At 40.0% G+C, this 13,315-nt stretch overlaps 1 protein-coding gene across 2 annotated transcripts in view; it reads right to left on the bottom strand.

Moving 5' to 3' along the window:
- The window catches only part of COL4A5 (collagen, type IV, alpha 5), a 397,088-nt gene extending 390,498 nt beyond the window's left edge, over nt 1-6,590 (bottom strand). For both annotated transcript variants that reach the window (XM_006889910.1, XM_006889909.1), the window contains exon 1: nt 6,510-6,590. In XM_006889910.1, the coding sequence (XP_006889972.1) occupies nt 6,510-6,590 (81 nt within the window). The remainder of the gene's footprint in view (nt 1-6,509) is intronic.
- Nucleotides 6,591-13,315: the final 6,725 nt, after the last annotated feature.

Genomic DNA, 13,315 nt, shown 5'->3' with positions numbered 1-13,315 from the left:
TGAAGGTAATCTTCTCTTTTTTCTGATACTCTTTCCCATTATGATGCCTTTTTCAAATAACTGGGCCCTCCTGACAACATGTTCTAAGTATATGAGGTGAAGTTTCACGAATTCTTGCCTCTAGGGAACACCCTGGTTGCCCTTCATAAAAAAAAAAAAAGAAAAGAAAAAGGCTTATTTGTTCTTTGTGGTCCATAGGATATCTACATATACTTCCTAGTTCTGTCTGCTGAGAAAGCCTAGAAGCAATGGCACCCTAATAGTAATAAACGCACCTGGCACCTACATCTTGGTTCTTAAATAAAATTCTCCAATAAAAAGAATCACAGTTTCTTGGAGAAGTAGCTAATAATTCAAGAGACAGAATAGGGAAAGTATTAAATGAGTCTGGACCATTTTGTAGAGTCAGTAAGTCATGGAAGAGAGTGTGAGTGGTATAGTCTATAAGCCAAAGGTGACGCTTCTCTTGTGGCTTGAATCCACCGTAACTCAGGGGGGAAAATGAGCACTTTCTTCCTGTGTGATTTATAGCTTCAGAAAACTCTGCTAGAGGGTTAGGCTATAAGTACATTCTGATTCCATGACAATGAGTGAATGAATGATGACTAGGAAACTAAAGGAGTGAGTGCACAGAATGATGGAGATATGTGGAAAGTACACTTGAAAGAGGTCTTATTACTCAAACTGGGAAAGTTGTGAGGAGGGGGGGAAAGGGGCACTAACAGTAGTGTAATTAATTATAGAATTAAACATATTCTATAGTATTAAATATAGAATAAATGAAATAGTTACACATCTGTACTGATTTTAAAATGTTGAATGACTCAATAAATAAGAAACAGTAAGTTGTGAGAGTAGAATTCAGTTATTATATACAGAAAATTGTTGCAAATTGAAATCACCACTTAGCAGCTGTTATAACTATTTGGCAATAATTATCAATGGATGATAAAATTATTAGACCCAAATATGAAGAAATAGAGGATATTTACTCAGTCTTAAAGTACTGCCCCACATAGTCTCTCTGTAGGCTCAGTTTGTGAGTAAATATGACAAGTTAGTTAACTTGTAGGGGAAAAAATCTGCCATTTTTCTCTCTCTCATTACTATGAAGTCAGAGGTGAGCCTCCACCGGGCTTTTGAGAGTTGCAATTCACAAAGAAGGAGACTGTCCATCATTCTCTCATGGAACTGCTGGTGGATTCAAAGCACCAGAGAGGCACTGTCTTTGGATTAGCAGCACAAGTCCCTACAGACTACTTTGTAGATTTCTGTTATTGTTGTGTATAATTGAGTTGGAATTGACCTAAAAGCTGACCCTCTAAAGTCAGTTTTAGAGGCAGTAAATTGCACAAGAGGAGATGGCCCATCTTTCTCCTGCAATATGGCCGATGGCAGGACAGCTTCTTACCACTATGCCACCAGAGTCCCCTCGCTGTTCTTGTTCTATGCCATCAGGTTAGAGCTGACCCACCAATGGGTTTTAAGAGGAAGTAAATTGCATAAGAGGAGACTGCCCATGCTTCTCCCACTAAGGGGCTGGTAGATTCAAACTGTGTGCCTTTGGGACTGCAGCACAGCTTCTTACCACTAGGCCATCAGAGCTCCCTAGTCACCTATAAAAATGAGGATATTATAAGAAATCAGGCAGACAACTACCTGGCCAACTGACTAGAAGAGATCCATATTTATTCCCATTCAAAAAAATAAAAAGGTGATTAACAGACTTTGGAAATTATCGAACAATATCACTAATATCACATACAAGCAAAATCCTGCTGAAGATTATCCAGAAAAGTCTGGAAAAGTAATACATTGACAGGGAACTACCAGAAATACAAGTTGGGTTTAGAAGAGGTTGTGGCACTACAGACATTATCACCAATGTCAGATGGATCTTGGCAGACTACAAAGAATATCAAAAGAATTTGTATTTCATTGACTATGCAAAGGCATTTGACTGTGTGGACCATAACAAATTGTGGCTAATCTTGAGGAGAATGGAAATCCCAGAACACTTGATTGTGCTCATATAAAACCTATACTCAAACCAGGAGGCGGTCCTCAGAACAGAAAACACGGCATGGTTTAAAATCAGGAAAGGATTGCATCAGGGATGAATCCTGTCTGCATACCTTTTCAATCTACATGCAGAAAAGAGCATTCAGGAGGCTGGGCTTCATCAGGATTGGAGGAAGACTCATCAACAACCTATGTTATGCAGATGACACAACCTTGCTTGCGAAAGTAAGGACCTGAAGTACTTCCTACAATACAGAAGGTCAAGAACTATAGTCTTCAAAATGGATTGAAGCTCAAGAAGACAAAAATTGAACATGAAGAAGACAAAGATTCTCACCACTGGGCCAACTGGCAGCAGCATGATAGATGGAGAAGAGATTGAGGTTGTTAACAATTACACCTTGCTTGGCTCCACAATCAACACTCTCGGCACCAGCTGTCAGGAAATCAAAAGATGGATTGCACTGGGAAAATCTGATGTCAGAGACCTCTCCACAGTACTGAAATGCAACGATGTCAGTGTAGAGACTAAAATGTGCCTAATCCAGGCCCTGGTCTTTGCAATTACTTGCTATGCATCACAGAGGTGGAAAATGACTAAAGATGACAGAAGAAGAACTGACACCTTTGAGTTGCAGTGCTGGAGAGGGGTCATGAACATACCATGGACTGCCAAGAAAACAAGTGTGTCTTTGGGCTATGACTTTGAAGCTCTGTCTCACATACTTTGGGTATGTGGCCAGGAGGGACCAGTCCTTAGAGAAGAACAACATGCTGGGAAGGGTAAAAGGACAGCACAGGAGAGGAAGATCCCTGATGAGATGGATTGATACAGTAACTGCGCAATGGGGGTAGGTATGTCAGAGTTAGTGAGACTGGCTCAGGACAGGGCAGACTTGAGAGATGTTGTATACAGGGTCACTAAGATTTTCAGGTGACTCGATGGCACATAACAACAACAGGCCAGTTTTGAAGATTTATTAGATAATGTATTTTGCCGTATTAGCACAGTGCCTGGCTCATAATAAACACTCAAAAATGTACGCTATAATGATAATGATGTTACAATATTACATGTACAATGTTACAATTGTGACAAGCTCTTCAAATGGACCAGTATATTTCATAGAGGAAAAACAATTCTGTGACCACAAACCACAGTCTGTAAGTTTTTGGTACTATTTTAAAAGGGAGACACCAAATAGAAACCAAACCCACTTCCATTGGGTTGTTTCTGACTCGCAGTGACTTTCTATCAGGTTTGTAAGACTAATCTTTACAGTGGAAACTGCCCATGTTTTCCCCGAACAGCTGTGGATTTGAATCACTGACCTCTCAGCAGCTCAATACACGACACACTAGAGAAACCATCCAATCTACTGTACACACACACACACACACACACACACACTACTGACATTTGTATAGTAAGAAGGGTCAAACTTTGCATATCATAGTCATAAAAATCTAAATCCATATCCTATTGACAGTGATGAAACATCTTTCTATAAAAACACATTTCCATGAAATTTGCAATCTGAAGCTTCTTTTTTCTTTTATTGCTAATTGGATACTCTACCTCGAGTAAAAATCTTCCATGTATTTGTCATATTCTATTAATCTGGTGTGGCTGCCAAGATAAAGAAATCATGATGTAAGCTGTAAACCATTAAAGTATTTGGAGTAGCAATTCTGTTCTTTATAAAAAAAGTTCTTCCTGATTTTTTTTTCTATCTGATGCTAAATAGCTATTAGAGGAAAGCAGACCCAGATAAAATGTAACAGCAGCTGCACATGAAGAATTTTTAGTCAACTCAATGCTAGACTACTTCAGACAACAAGCACTCAGTGTTATTTTAGAGAAGGTCATCGATATACTCAGCACTAATATAGAGAACAGATACCTTTCATAGTTTTCAAATGAATAAAAACATTCACCTGACTAGGATATTAACTGATGAAGTAAGAAAAACAAACTCTTTGTTTTATTACAAGTGATGGTTGGTGATGTGGGAATCAAACACTCAACTGCTAACCAAAAGGTTAGTGATTTGAACCCACCAGCCACCCTGTGGAAGAAAGATGTGACACGTCAGCCTCCATGAAGATTTATAGCCGAGCAGTTCTACCGGGATGAGATGGATTGATACAGTAACTGGGGGTTGGTGTGTCAGAATTAGTGAGACTGGCTCAGGACAGGGAAGGGTTCAGAGCTGTTGCGCATAGGGCCGCTATATATCGCAGGAGACTCAATGGCATATAACAATAATAACATACAGGTTGGGAAGTAAGAGTGACATCCACTTCCTAAACAACTTGCCTCCGGAAACCCTGTGAACTTTGATAAACGTCGATAGTTGTAGAGGGGCTTCAGGCCTTTTTCATAGGGTCGCTATGAGTCATGCTCAACTCGAGAGCAATCAACAACAATTCTGTCCTATAAATAAGGTCACTATGAGTTGGAATTAACTTGATGGGAGGGTTTGATTTTTTGGTTTGGTTTATGAGAGGTATATCTTAATAACAGGGAAATGGGATGTAGAATGATGTTTAAAAACTATCGGGGGGGGGAGAAACTCATCCGCATGCTATCTATCATTTGTAATTCTCTCATGAAAGCTCAATCACTGATCTAAAAGTCCAAGAAAACAAATTTATTTCCAACTTTTATCAATCATAAAAATAAATCTCACTTTCAATAAAAATCAATTTAATATAAAATAATGTACAAAGTTGATATACATACCTGAATCTGCTAGCTGGTACATGTGCATTAATAGTAATGTAAAAAAGGGAATGTATTAGAAAAATATGTATCACACATGCACAAAATCTTTTTACTGCGTCAAATACCATAAAGAGGCACTAAGAAGATGATTATAAATTGACAATTTTCAACAGCACAAATGTAGTCGTATTCCATCGTCTGTAACCCTCTTAAGTGCAAAATCTTCAACTCTAAGATTTCAACGGAGGCAAATTATGGCAGTCATAGTTAACACGTTGCTGCACGGTCATCAATTTAAAAGTGTGCGGCAACGGGTTAAAAATATTTGATAGATATTTTTTAGCAGATGGCCATCCTAATTATGTTGTGCTTAGAGTAATATGAAAGTAGGGTTTGCTTGGGTTTTTTTTAAGACCTTAAGTATACATTTCTTGACGATAGAAGGCGGAAAATATGGTCTCAAGGCATGTTGGATGCTATAAGGAAGCGAGATAACATAAAAAGAAAGTGAACCCAAATAACATGTAAAACAGCAGCTGCATATGAAAACTTTTCAGTTGCTCAACCATGTGAAGGCCTAAGGCATGATCTCATTTAAAAGTGCTTTTAAAGCCAAATACTATGGTTACTCAAATGTAACATTTAAATCACTTGTCACATATTTACTCTAGAGGTTATGGGAAATTAAGGAGGATCAGCATCAAGCTGGGGAATCTTTTCTTTGACAGAATCACTCATTGCCCTCTACCTGCCTCTCAAACCCAGAAGGGTGGTGTGCAGGACTACTGGGATACCTTCTATGAAACCTGCTGAAATCTGGATCCTTCCAGTATTTCTAAAACTAAGTGGAACTTTTTGCTTTGCGATTTCACATGCCATCTCCCTCCATGCTCTGTTAAAGTAGGGCTTTCCCATTAAATAGGTAATGGACAATTTCTCAATTCTTTCAAGCGCCTTGATTAATTTTCAGGGTTTTTTGTTGTTGTTAAAAAACAAAAAAACAAACAAAAACCAACTCACCAAAACAACAAACAGAACAAAAAATATAAAAACATAAAGAAAACACACCCAAAAAACCCTAAAAAAAAAACACCCCAAAGCCAACCTCCATAACAATAATAATTTGAAAAAACACAGAAGACTTGATGTTTGTAGCCATCCACCTTTACCTCACCCTTATTGGTATGTGACCTCAGCATTTGTACTAAGGATGTCAAGAAAGGGACAAAGTCTCTATAGGGCTTTATAGAGGAGGGGGGATGTAGGTTAACTTCCTTAAGGAAAAAGAAAAGGGGAAGAACTTCTGGGCACTTAGCATTTTGATGGAAGTTGGCTTTTTAACGAGACAGAAAACCAAATGTCAAAGTTAAAAGAGTGGCGTGGGTTGCGTACAAGTAGTGAAAAAAGTTAGCCGCCAGGCAGAGAAACACCCGAGCGTGGCGGGCAAGGAGGAAAACTTAGAAACACAGAAAAGTTTCCCCAGCCCAGTTTCTCCTCTTGCCCACCCCACCTCCCTCCAGCAGCAAGCTGCAGGGGAGCAGGCAGCCCTATTTTTAAAACACTCAAAAGTTCTCACACGGACTTCAGAAGGCTTGAGTTACAGGCGTTGTAAATAATGCTTCTTTCTAAAACAAGTGAAGGCAACCAGAAGTTCCCTAGCCAAGACCTGGGGTAAAAGTAAGGAAACCCAACAAAAAGTGATTTCAACTTCAGGTGAATTGGGGGGTGAGGGGGTGGAGGGATAGAAGGAAGGACTTACCGCAGCCTCTGCAGGCTGCCCCCAAAGACTCAGGGCCAGTAAGAACAAGCCGGCAGTCAGGCTGATTCCACGCAGTTTCATTCTTCTCCTGCTCCCGCAGCTTCTTCAGCACCCACACAAAATCCCCGGCTGGTTCTGACCAACTGACATAATCTTGAGGGTTTATTGGAAGAGATCTAGAGCCAGAAGGGACAGCAGGGGTGTCCCAAATGTGCTGGTCCTTCTGGATGAGGAGGAAAAAAGCTCTTTAAGAACAGAGAGGGGGGGAGAAATAAAAGCTGTTCTTCCCTCCCCCCTCCCCTCCCCAAAGTCGGTCCCTCGGGAGCACTTTTCCCTTCTGTCCAGACTTGCAAACTTTTTCTCTCACTCAAGTCCTACAGATCTACTTTCCTTCTTCCCTTCCCCTGCACCGCCCCCTCCCCACCAGCACAAGGGAATTTTAGTATCCCTCCGCCACTGCTTTGGGCTGCACCAGCAACCTGCGAGGGAGTGACGCTCAGTTATTTGAGGGAGGGAAACTTCCAGACCAGTTGACTGAGCACCATGAATTCAGCCAGGAAGTTTTCCTATTCGTTTACTTACACTGACCATAGACACTACTCTTCCTACTTCGTCCCACTCTCATTGGTGGGAGCACCAAAGCCAATTACAAATAGACCTGAACTGGGACTATTTTCTTTAAGCGGAGGAATCTCAGAATGATGTTTTTTATTGTTAATCATTAGAAAGAAATTTTGATCGCTGCTCTTTGGGCTGGACGTGTTATTTGCCTCTCAACTGCTTACAGGACAGAGTTTTTCATCCTAGCAGAAGATGTGAAATTTGAGAAAAACTGTGTATGTAAAATTAAATACATATAGTTGAATACCTAAAAAAAAACAACATACGCATGTTATATGTGTGTGAAAAAGTTATTAAGAGTGCTACCTAAAAAAAAAAGAATGCTACCTATGAGATTTGGAAACTTTCGGTAGATATTAATATTTACCATTTATTGGAATGCTACATATTTTTATGACGCTACAGTGAATGCCTCAAATGCGCTAACCAAAAGAGGCACTGTCTCCAGAAGTTCAAATGCTCTCCTGGGAAAAGATGGACAGTTTCATCCAATTAAGATTTACAGCCTTGGAATCCCAAAGGAGGGCGGCTATGAGTCAGAATCAAATCACAGCTGGCGGTGCTTTTGGTTTTTTAGTTTACTTTTAGTTAATGTAAAATGTATTGACTCTCTTTGTAGTATGTTTCAGAGGGATTTAAGGCAGGGAATGCAAGTTTCCTTTAATTAACGCAAATGCCTAATTGGAAATGCTTGTGTGGTGTTAATAGCAGTTGAATGGATACCTTCAAAATAAACTAGATTGAGCATCCCTTTAGTAAATCTGTGAATTTTTTTAAAGTACAAGCAGAAAAAGTGTAAAAGGAAAAAAAAATGTACAAGCAGACCCAGAAAATACGTGATCTACGTGATGGATCATGCAAGAATTTTATGAAGAATGCTTCAGAATTTATCTCAGACCCTAGAATTTACCCCTTAAGAGTCTTAAATCGTGTTGCTAACTACATGTGACAGAGTAGAAATGAAGTCTGTAGACTTTCATAGAGAATCTATAGACTTCACGGTACCTAACAACAAGACTCTTTCAGGAGTTCCTGGCTTGTACACATGGTTAAACTCCCAGTGCTAATAACCAAAAAAGTTGATGGTTGGGGTCACACTATAGGAAGAAAGGTCTGGTGATCTACTTCTGGAGAAAAAAAATGGCTGCCAACTCTATGGACACACAAGGGGTAATCATGAGTCAGAATAGCCTCCTAGGCAACTGATTTGGTAGTCTTTCAAGGCTTTGGTTCTATTTCCAAGGGTCTCGTTCATCCTTAGGTTCTGCTCAGCTCAGAGCAGATTTCCAATTCCTGAACCAACCAACCCCACCAGCCCACTCATTCCACTCCCACTTTCTAGAACTCAGTGTGCAATTTGTTTGGGGGTTATGTGTCATTTTGGAGCCCTTCTATATAGGAGTTGTATGCCTAAGCCTATACACGTGTAACTGCTAACAGTGATTTATAGACGTACATAGTTTGCACAGATTTGGTGTATAAAGGTCTCTGTGGGCCTGCACGTGAAAATGCTGTGATAGAAGAGATTGTGATAAGTAGCCAAGGTGCCTAAAAGTGGGAAAGATAATCAGCAGCCCAAGGTAGGGGGGATGATTGACAGCACACAGCCCCGCCCCTTTCCCCTCCATTCCTTCCTCTCTTAGTGCATGGAACTATCTCCTGAGTGTGGCAAGTTGTAACGGGCACTGCTGAGCGTGTTTCCCTTGGGGACACTTCTTATCTAGAAGCTAAGTGTAGTTTCTTCAGAAGTGGGCCATTCTGCCCCCTAACCCTGATTCTTGAGTGAGGAAGCAGCCGCCAAACATCAGCTGAGTTCGGATGAGCTGCGGAGCCGTTTAGCAATCTCCCGGGACCCAGCTCCGGAGCAGCCGCAAGCATGAATGCTGGGTGAGCCCTTGCTGTCCTGAGCTTTCCTCCTCTTTCCTACCTCAGGCTACTTTACTGGGCTGAAGCTGTACCTGTACTTCTGCTTCTGTAGAGAAAGTGGGAGCAGCTAGCAAAATGGGCTCGTGGGAGGGGGTTGCCGCGGAAGCAGGACCTTGGAGCCTGGGAAACCTAGGTTACTCACCCTCCTTCCCATTTCAGGTTGTGGCTGCTCCTGATTACATTGTGCCTGACCAAGGAACTGGCACTGGGGGTGAGTGAGTCTCTTCTCCGGAGCCCTTTCCATCCTCCTTTGACCTCCTTCTTTTCCCTACCCTTGTGTTTGTGTTAGAAGATTAAGGAGGGTTTGCACCACGATGGAGTGAGTGCACACCACTTTCATTCGTAATGGGAGTCAGTTGGAACTTCTTAGAAAGGAATAACCGTGTCAGGCTAATGTCTTATGGGAGCTAGGCATCTTCTAGTCCAAACCCTTTATAAAGGACTAAGAAAAGAAAAGTAGAAGACACGAGATGCACAACTTTCCCACCCTTTTCCCCGCGAACTTAAGATTCCATGCATCTAAGCCTTTCTCAGCATCAATAACCAAGGCTGGTCTACAAGACCGTGAATTGATACCTAAGTTTGAAAGTGGGAGAAGTACATACAGAGTGGAACCTGAAAGTGCTTCAGACATTATGGAAGTTAGTTAAATGTAATTATTTGATTGGGAGTACTTTAACAGTATCAAGTGACAAGATCTGGATTCCTTAACTACTTGAACTGAACTGATAGCACCAGATGATGGCTAATTTTTCTCTGATGTTTTCTTTTATTGGTTTTCCATATTATCAGAAGGTTAAAAGTTTAAATGGTTAGAGGAGAAGGGGAAAACTTTGTAAAAGGTAACATTTCATAGGCTGTTTTGAGTCACCAAATCAACTAGAGACTGCAGGCAAAGGAATTTATGCCGATATATGATCAAGCAAACTTTACTAAAGAAAGACCTCTCATGGAATTACTAAGCGAATATAACAAAGACAAAGCATCCAGAATAGTCAGAGATGCTGCACTTTCTCAGTTTTCTTAGCTATTTACACTGGCAGAAATAAAGTTAACTGTTGAGTTAAAACACAAAGTTATTCAACTATTGAGTAATGTTTCACTGTTCTATTAAAAAGAACTCTCAATAATTGCAAAAGTCATTCACCATGTACATGACAGATGGATATATATTCCAAATATTTACCTTGTGGGTTTTGATATTTTTAACTGATTGGCTCTTCCTAAATACTTTAAATATTTTAAAATACTTGATATAAAGCCACTTTAGTTAAATCTAACAAAATTAGTGAGTGAGACGAAATGCTTTAACTAGTGGTAGATGCCAGAAAACTTAAATTCTGGTATCTTTTAACCCCTTAGCTAAGAACATGATATGTAAATTCTAGACTTTGTAATCAGGAAATAATTAATCAGGGGTTCTGCCTACTCCTCATTCTATCCTTCAATTGTGCAAGTTTAGTTTTGTGTTGCCATGAAGCTACAGACAACATTTATTGGAAATGCCAAATTTGGATTGGATAACAATTTACCTGTATATCCTCTTGTATACAAGTCATACTTGGTCAGACTCCAGCAAACCCTTTCATTTTCAGATTCTGACTGATCTTGTTTAGTTAGTGTCCTTTGCGGGAAAGCAGATACCTGGATATTTCTAAAACACTATCCTATCACTTAATAAAGTCACTGGAAGATGATTCCTCCAATTATTGGTAGTATTTATGGACTACAAATTAAAACACTGCTTTGTGTGTGGGTTTTGGGTTCTGTCTCCTACTATGTCAATATGATTGACACTGGCAAAGTTATTATGATCCTCACAAATCCACTAATTCTACCTTATTTTTTTTTCCCTATTTAAGTCAGGACATGCTTCATCTGCTTTTTCTTTCTACATAGAAGTAAGATAGCATACAACGTTTTTAATTTAAAAAATGCCAAACAGAAAATGGATCAGAGGTGAAAAACTGGATACATTCTCAGAAGACAACTTATTTAAAGGAATTTTCTTTCTTGTGTGTTCTTTTCATATCTCATCTGCACTGGCTGATCTTCATCTGCTCACGATTCCAGTTTATCCCCTGGGTTTATAGTGTCTTTGACTTTTCAAATAGCTATAGGTTTTAAATTCTCCATACATTGATTGTCTAATATTAATGTGGAAAAAAATACCTTCTATAGGTAGATTGATGGGAACTATGCTGTGGTTCATTTCTGAAAGAATAACTTCATTGTGAAAGTTAAACTGCCAATAATGGACTGAATATAGGTGAGCATTTAATGATAGATGCCTTATAATCCTTTGTCAGCCTATATATAAAGCTATTATATATCTATATAATCTATCTATATCTATCTATCTATCTATCGAAAGCTGAATGTTAAAACTAAGATTAAAGAGTGGTTGTTCATCCAATTCCTTTTTAAAGAAAGAGGATCTTCATTTAGGTGAAGTATTTTCAAAATCTTTCTGAATCAGATAAAGCCGAGAATTTCAGAATATCTATAACCATTTTCAGTTATTAAGTGCCTAACTATGCTAGGCACAGCACACAAAGCCTTATTTGGACACAGTGACTAAATCTCTGGGAGTTTACATTCACAGACAATGGTAGTCATTATGTTGCTTTTAAAATAAGATATTTTATGATGAATAATTATGTGCATGTATCTTATAGAAAGACTGTTGTTGTTGTTGTTGTTGTTATGTGCCGTCGAGTCCTTTGTGACTCATAGCGACCCTATGCACAACAGCCCTAAACCCTGCTCTATCCTGCGCCAACCGCACTGCCTCTGACACACCCATCCCGATTACCCCAGTCACTGAATCAATCCATCTAATAGAGGGTCTTCCCCTCCTGCGCTGTCCCTCCACCCTCCCAAGCATGATGTCCCTCTCCAAGGGCCCGTCCCTCCTGGCAACATGTCCAAAGTATGTCAGACGAAGCCCCAGAATCCTTGCCTCCAAGGAGTAGCTTGGTTTAATCCTCTCCAAGATGAATCTGTTTGTTTTCCTGGCAGTCCGTGGTACATTCAGTACTCTCCTCCAGCTCCACAGCTCAAAGGCATCAACTCTCCTTCTGTCCTCCCTAGTCCTTGTCCAACTCTCTGATACTCTCTGATGCATAACAAGCGATTGCAAAGACCATGGCCTGTATCAGGCGCACCTTAGTCTCCAGAGAGACACTGTTGCTCCTGAGTACTTTAGAGAGGTCCCTAACAGCAGACTTTCCCATCGCAATACGCTTTTTGATTTCCTGACTGCTGGTGTGTTGACTGTGGAGCCGAGCAAACTGAAGCTGTGAACAATCTCAAAATCTTCGCCATCCATTCTGATGCTGCCAATTGGTCCAGTGGTGAGAATCTTCGTCTTCTTGACATTGAGTCTCAGTCCATACTGAAGGCTGCAGTCCTTGACCCTTCCCAGCAAGTACATGAGGTCCTCCTCAGTTTCAGCAAGTAGGGTTGTGTCATCTGCATAACACATATTGTTAATAGATCTTCCACCAATCCTGATGCCACAATTCTCCTCATAGAGCCCAGCCTCTTGGATAATCTGCTCTGCATACATGTTGAAAAGGTATGGAGACAGGATGCATCCCGGGTGTGCACCCTTCCCAATTTTGAACCATGCAGTGTTACCCTGCTCTGTTCTGACTACTGCCTCTTGGTCCAAGTATAGGGTTTCTAGAGAAAAGACTAGAAAGATCCAAATCTGATCATAGGCCAATATGTCTAGAAGATAAAATGTATCCACAAGGTAGTCAAGGTTCTCATACATTCTTAATACAATCTAGCATAATTAAAAGTCAAAAGCCTGGTGGGAGAGTTATTTGAGTGAAGAGAGATGGGAGAGGATAAAACATGTCTCTTACCCCTTGTAAAGAGATCATAAATGAAATGCCTTTACTCATATTTAATGTAAAGTCTTCTCAAAATATAGCTTTTATCTTGAAAGTTGTAACTTGCCCATGTTGATCTTATCCACTGTGATTTTCACAGTGATTAAAGTTCTACAGTCATCAACCTATGAATAAAGTATTATGGGAATTAAGAGATGGAAAACTCTAAGAGCAACAGGATTGCTCATCATGTCTGAAACAGTGTCCCTATGAATTCTTAGTTTGTCTGCTTTGCATGCTGGCAAATAAATATTCTCATACCAGCTAGATATAGATGATTTCTACCAACTTTTACAGTCGGAGATAGATCGAACATGCAATCAAGATGCCTTGATAATAATGGGTGACTGGAATGCA

Source organism: Elephantulus edwardii, unplaced genomic scaffold (genome assembly GCF_000299155.1).
Source record: "Elephantulus edwardii isolate Elephantulus edwardi_28Jun2011 unplaced genomic scaffold, EleEdw1.0 scaffold00083, whole genome shotgun sequence".
Taxonomy (NCBI): Eukaryota; Metazoa; Chordata; class Mammalia; order Macroscelidea; family Macroscelididae; genus Elephantulus; species Elephantulus edwardii.
Note: the sequence above shows the minus strand (reverse complement) of the source record. Positions and strands in the feature narration are given on the sequence as shown.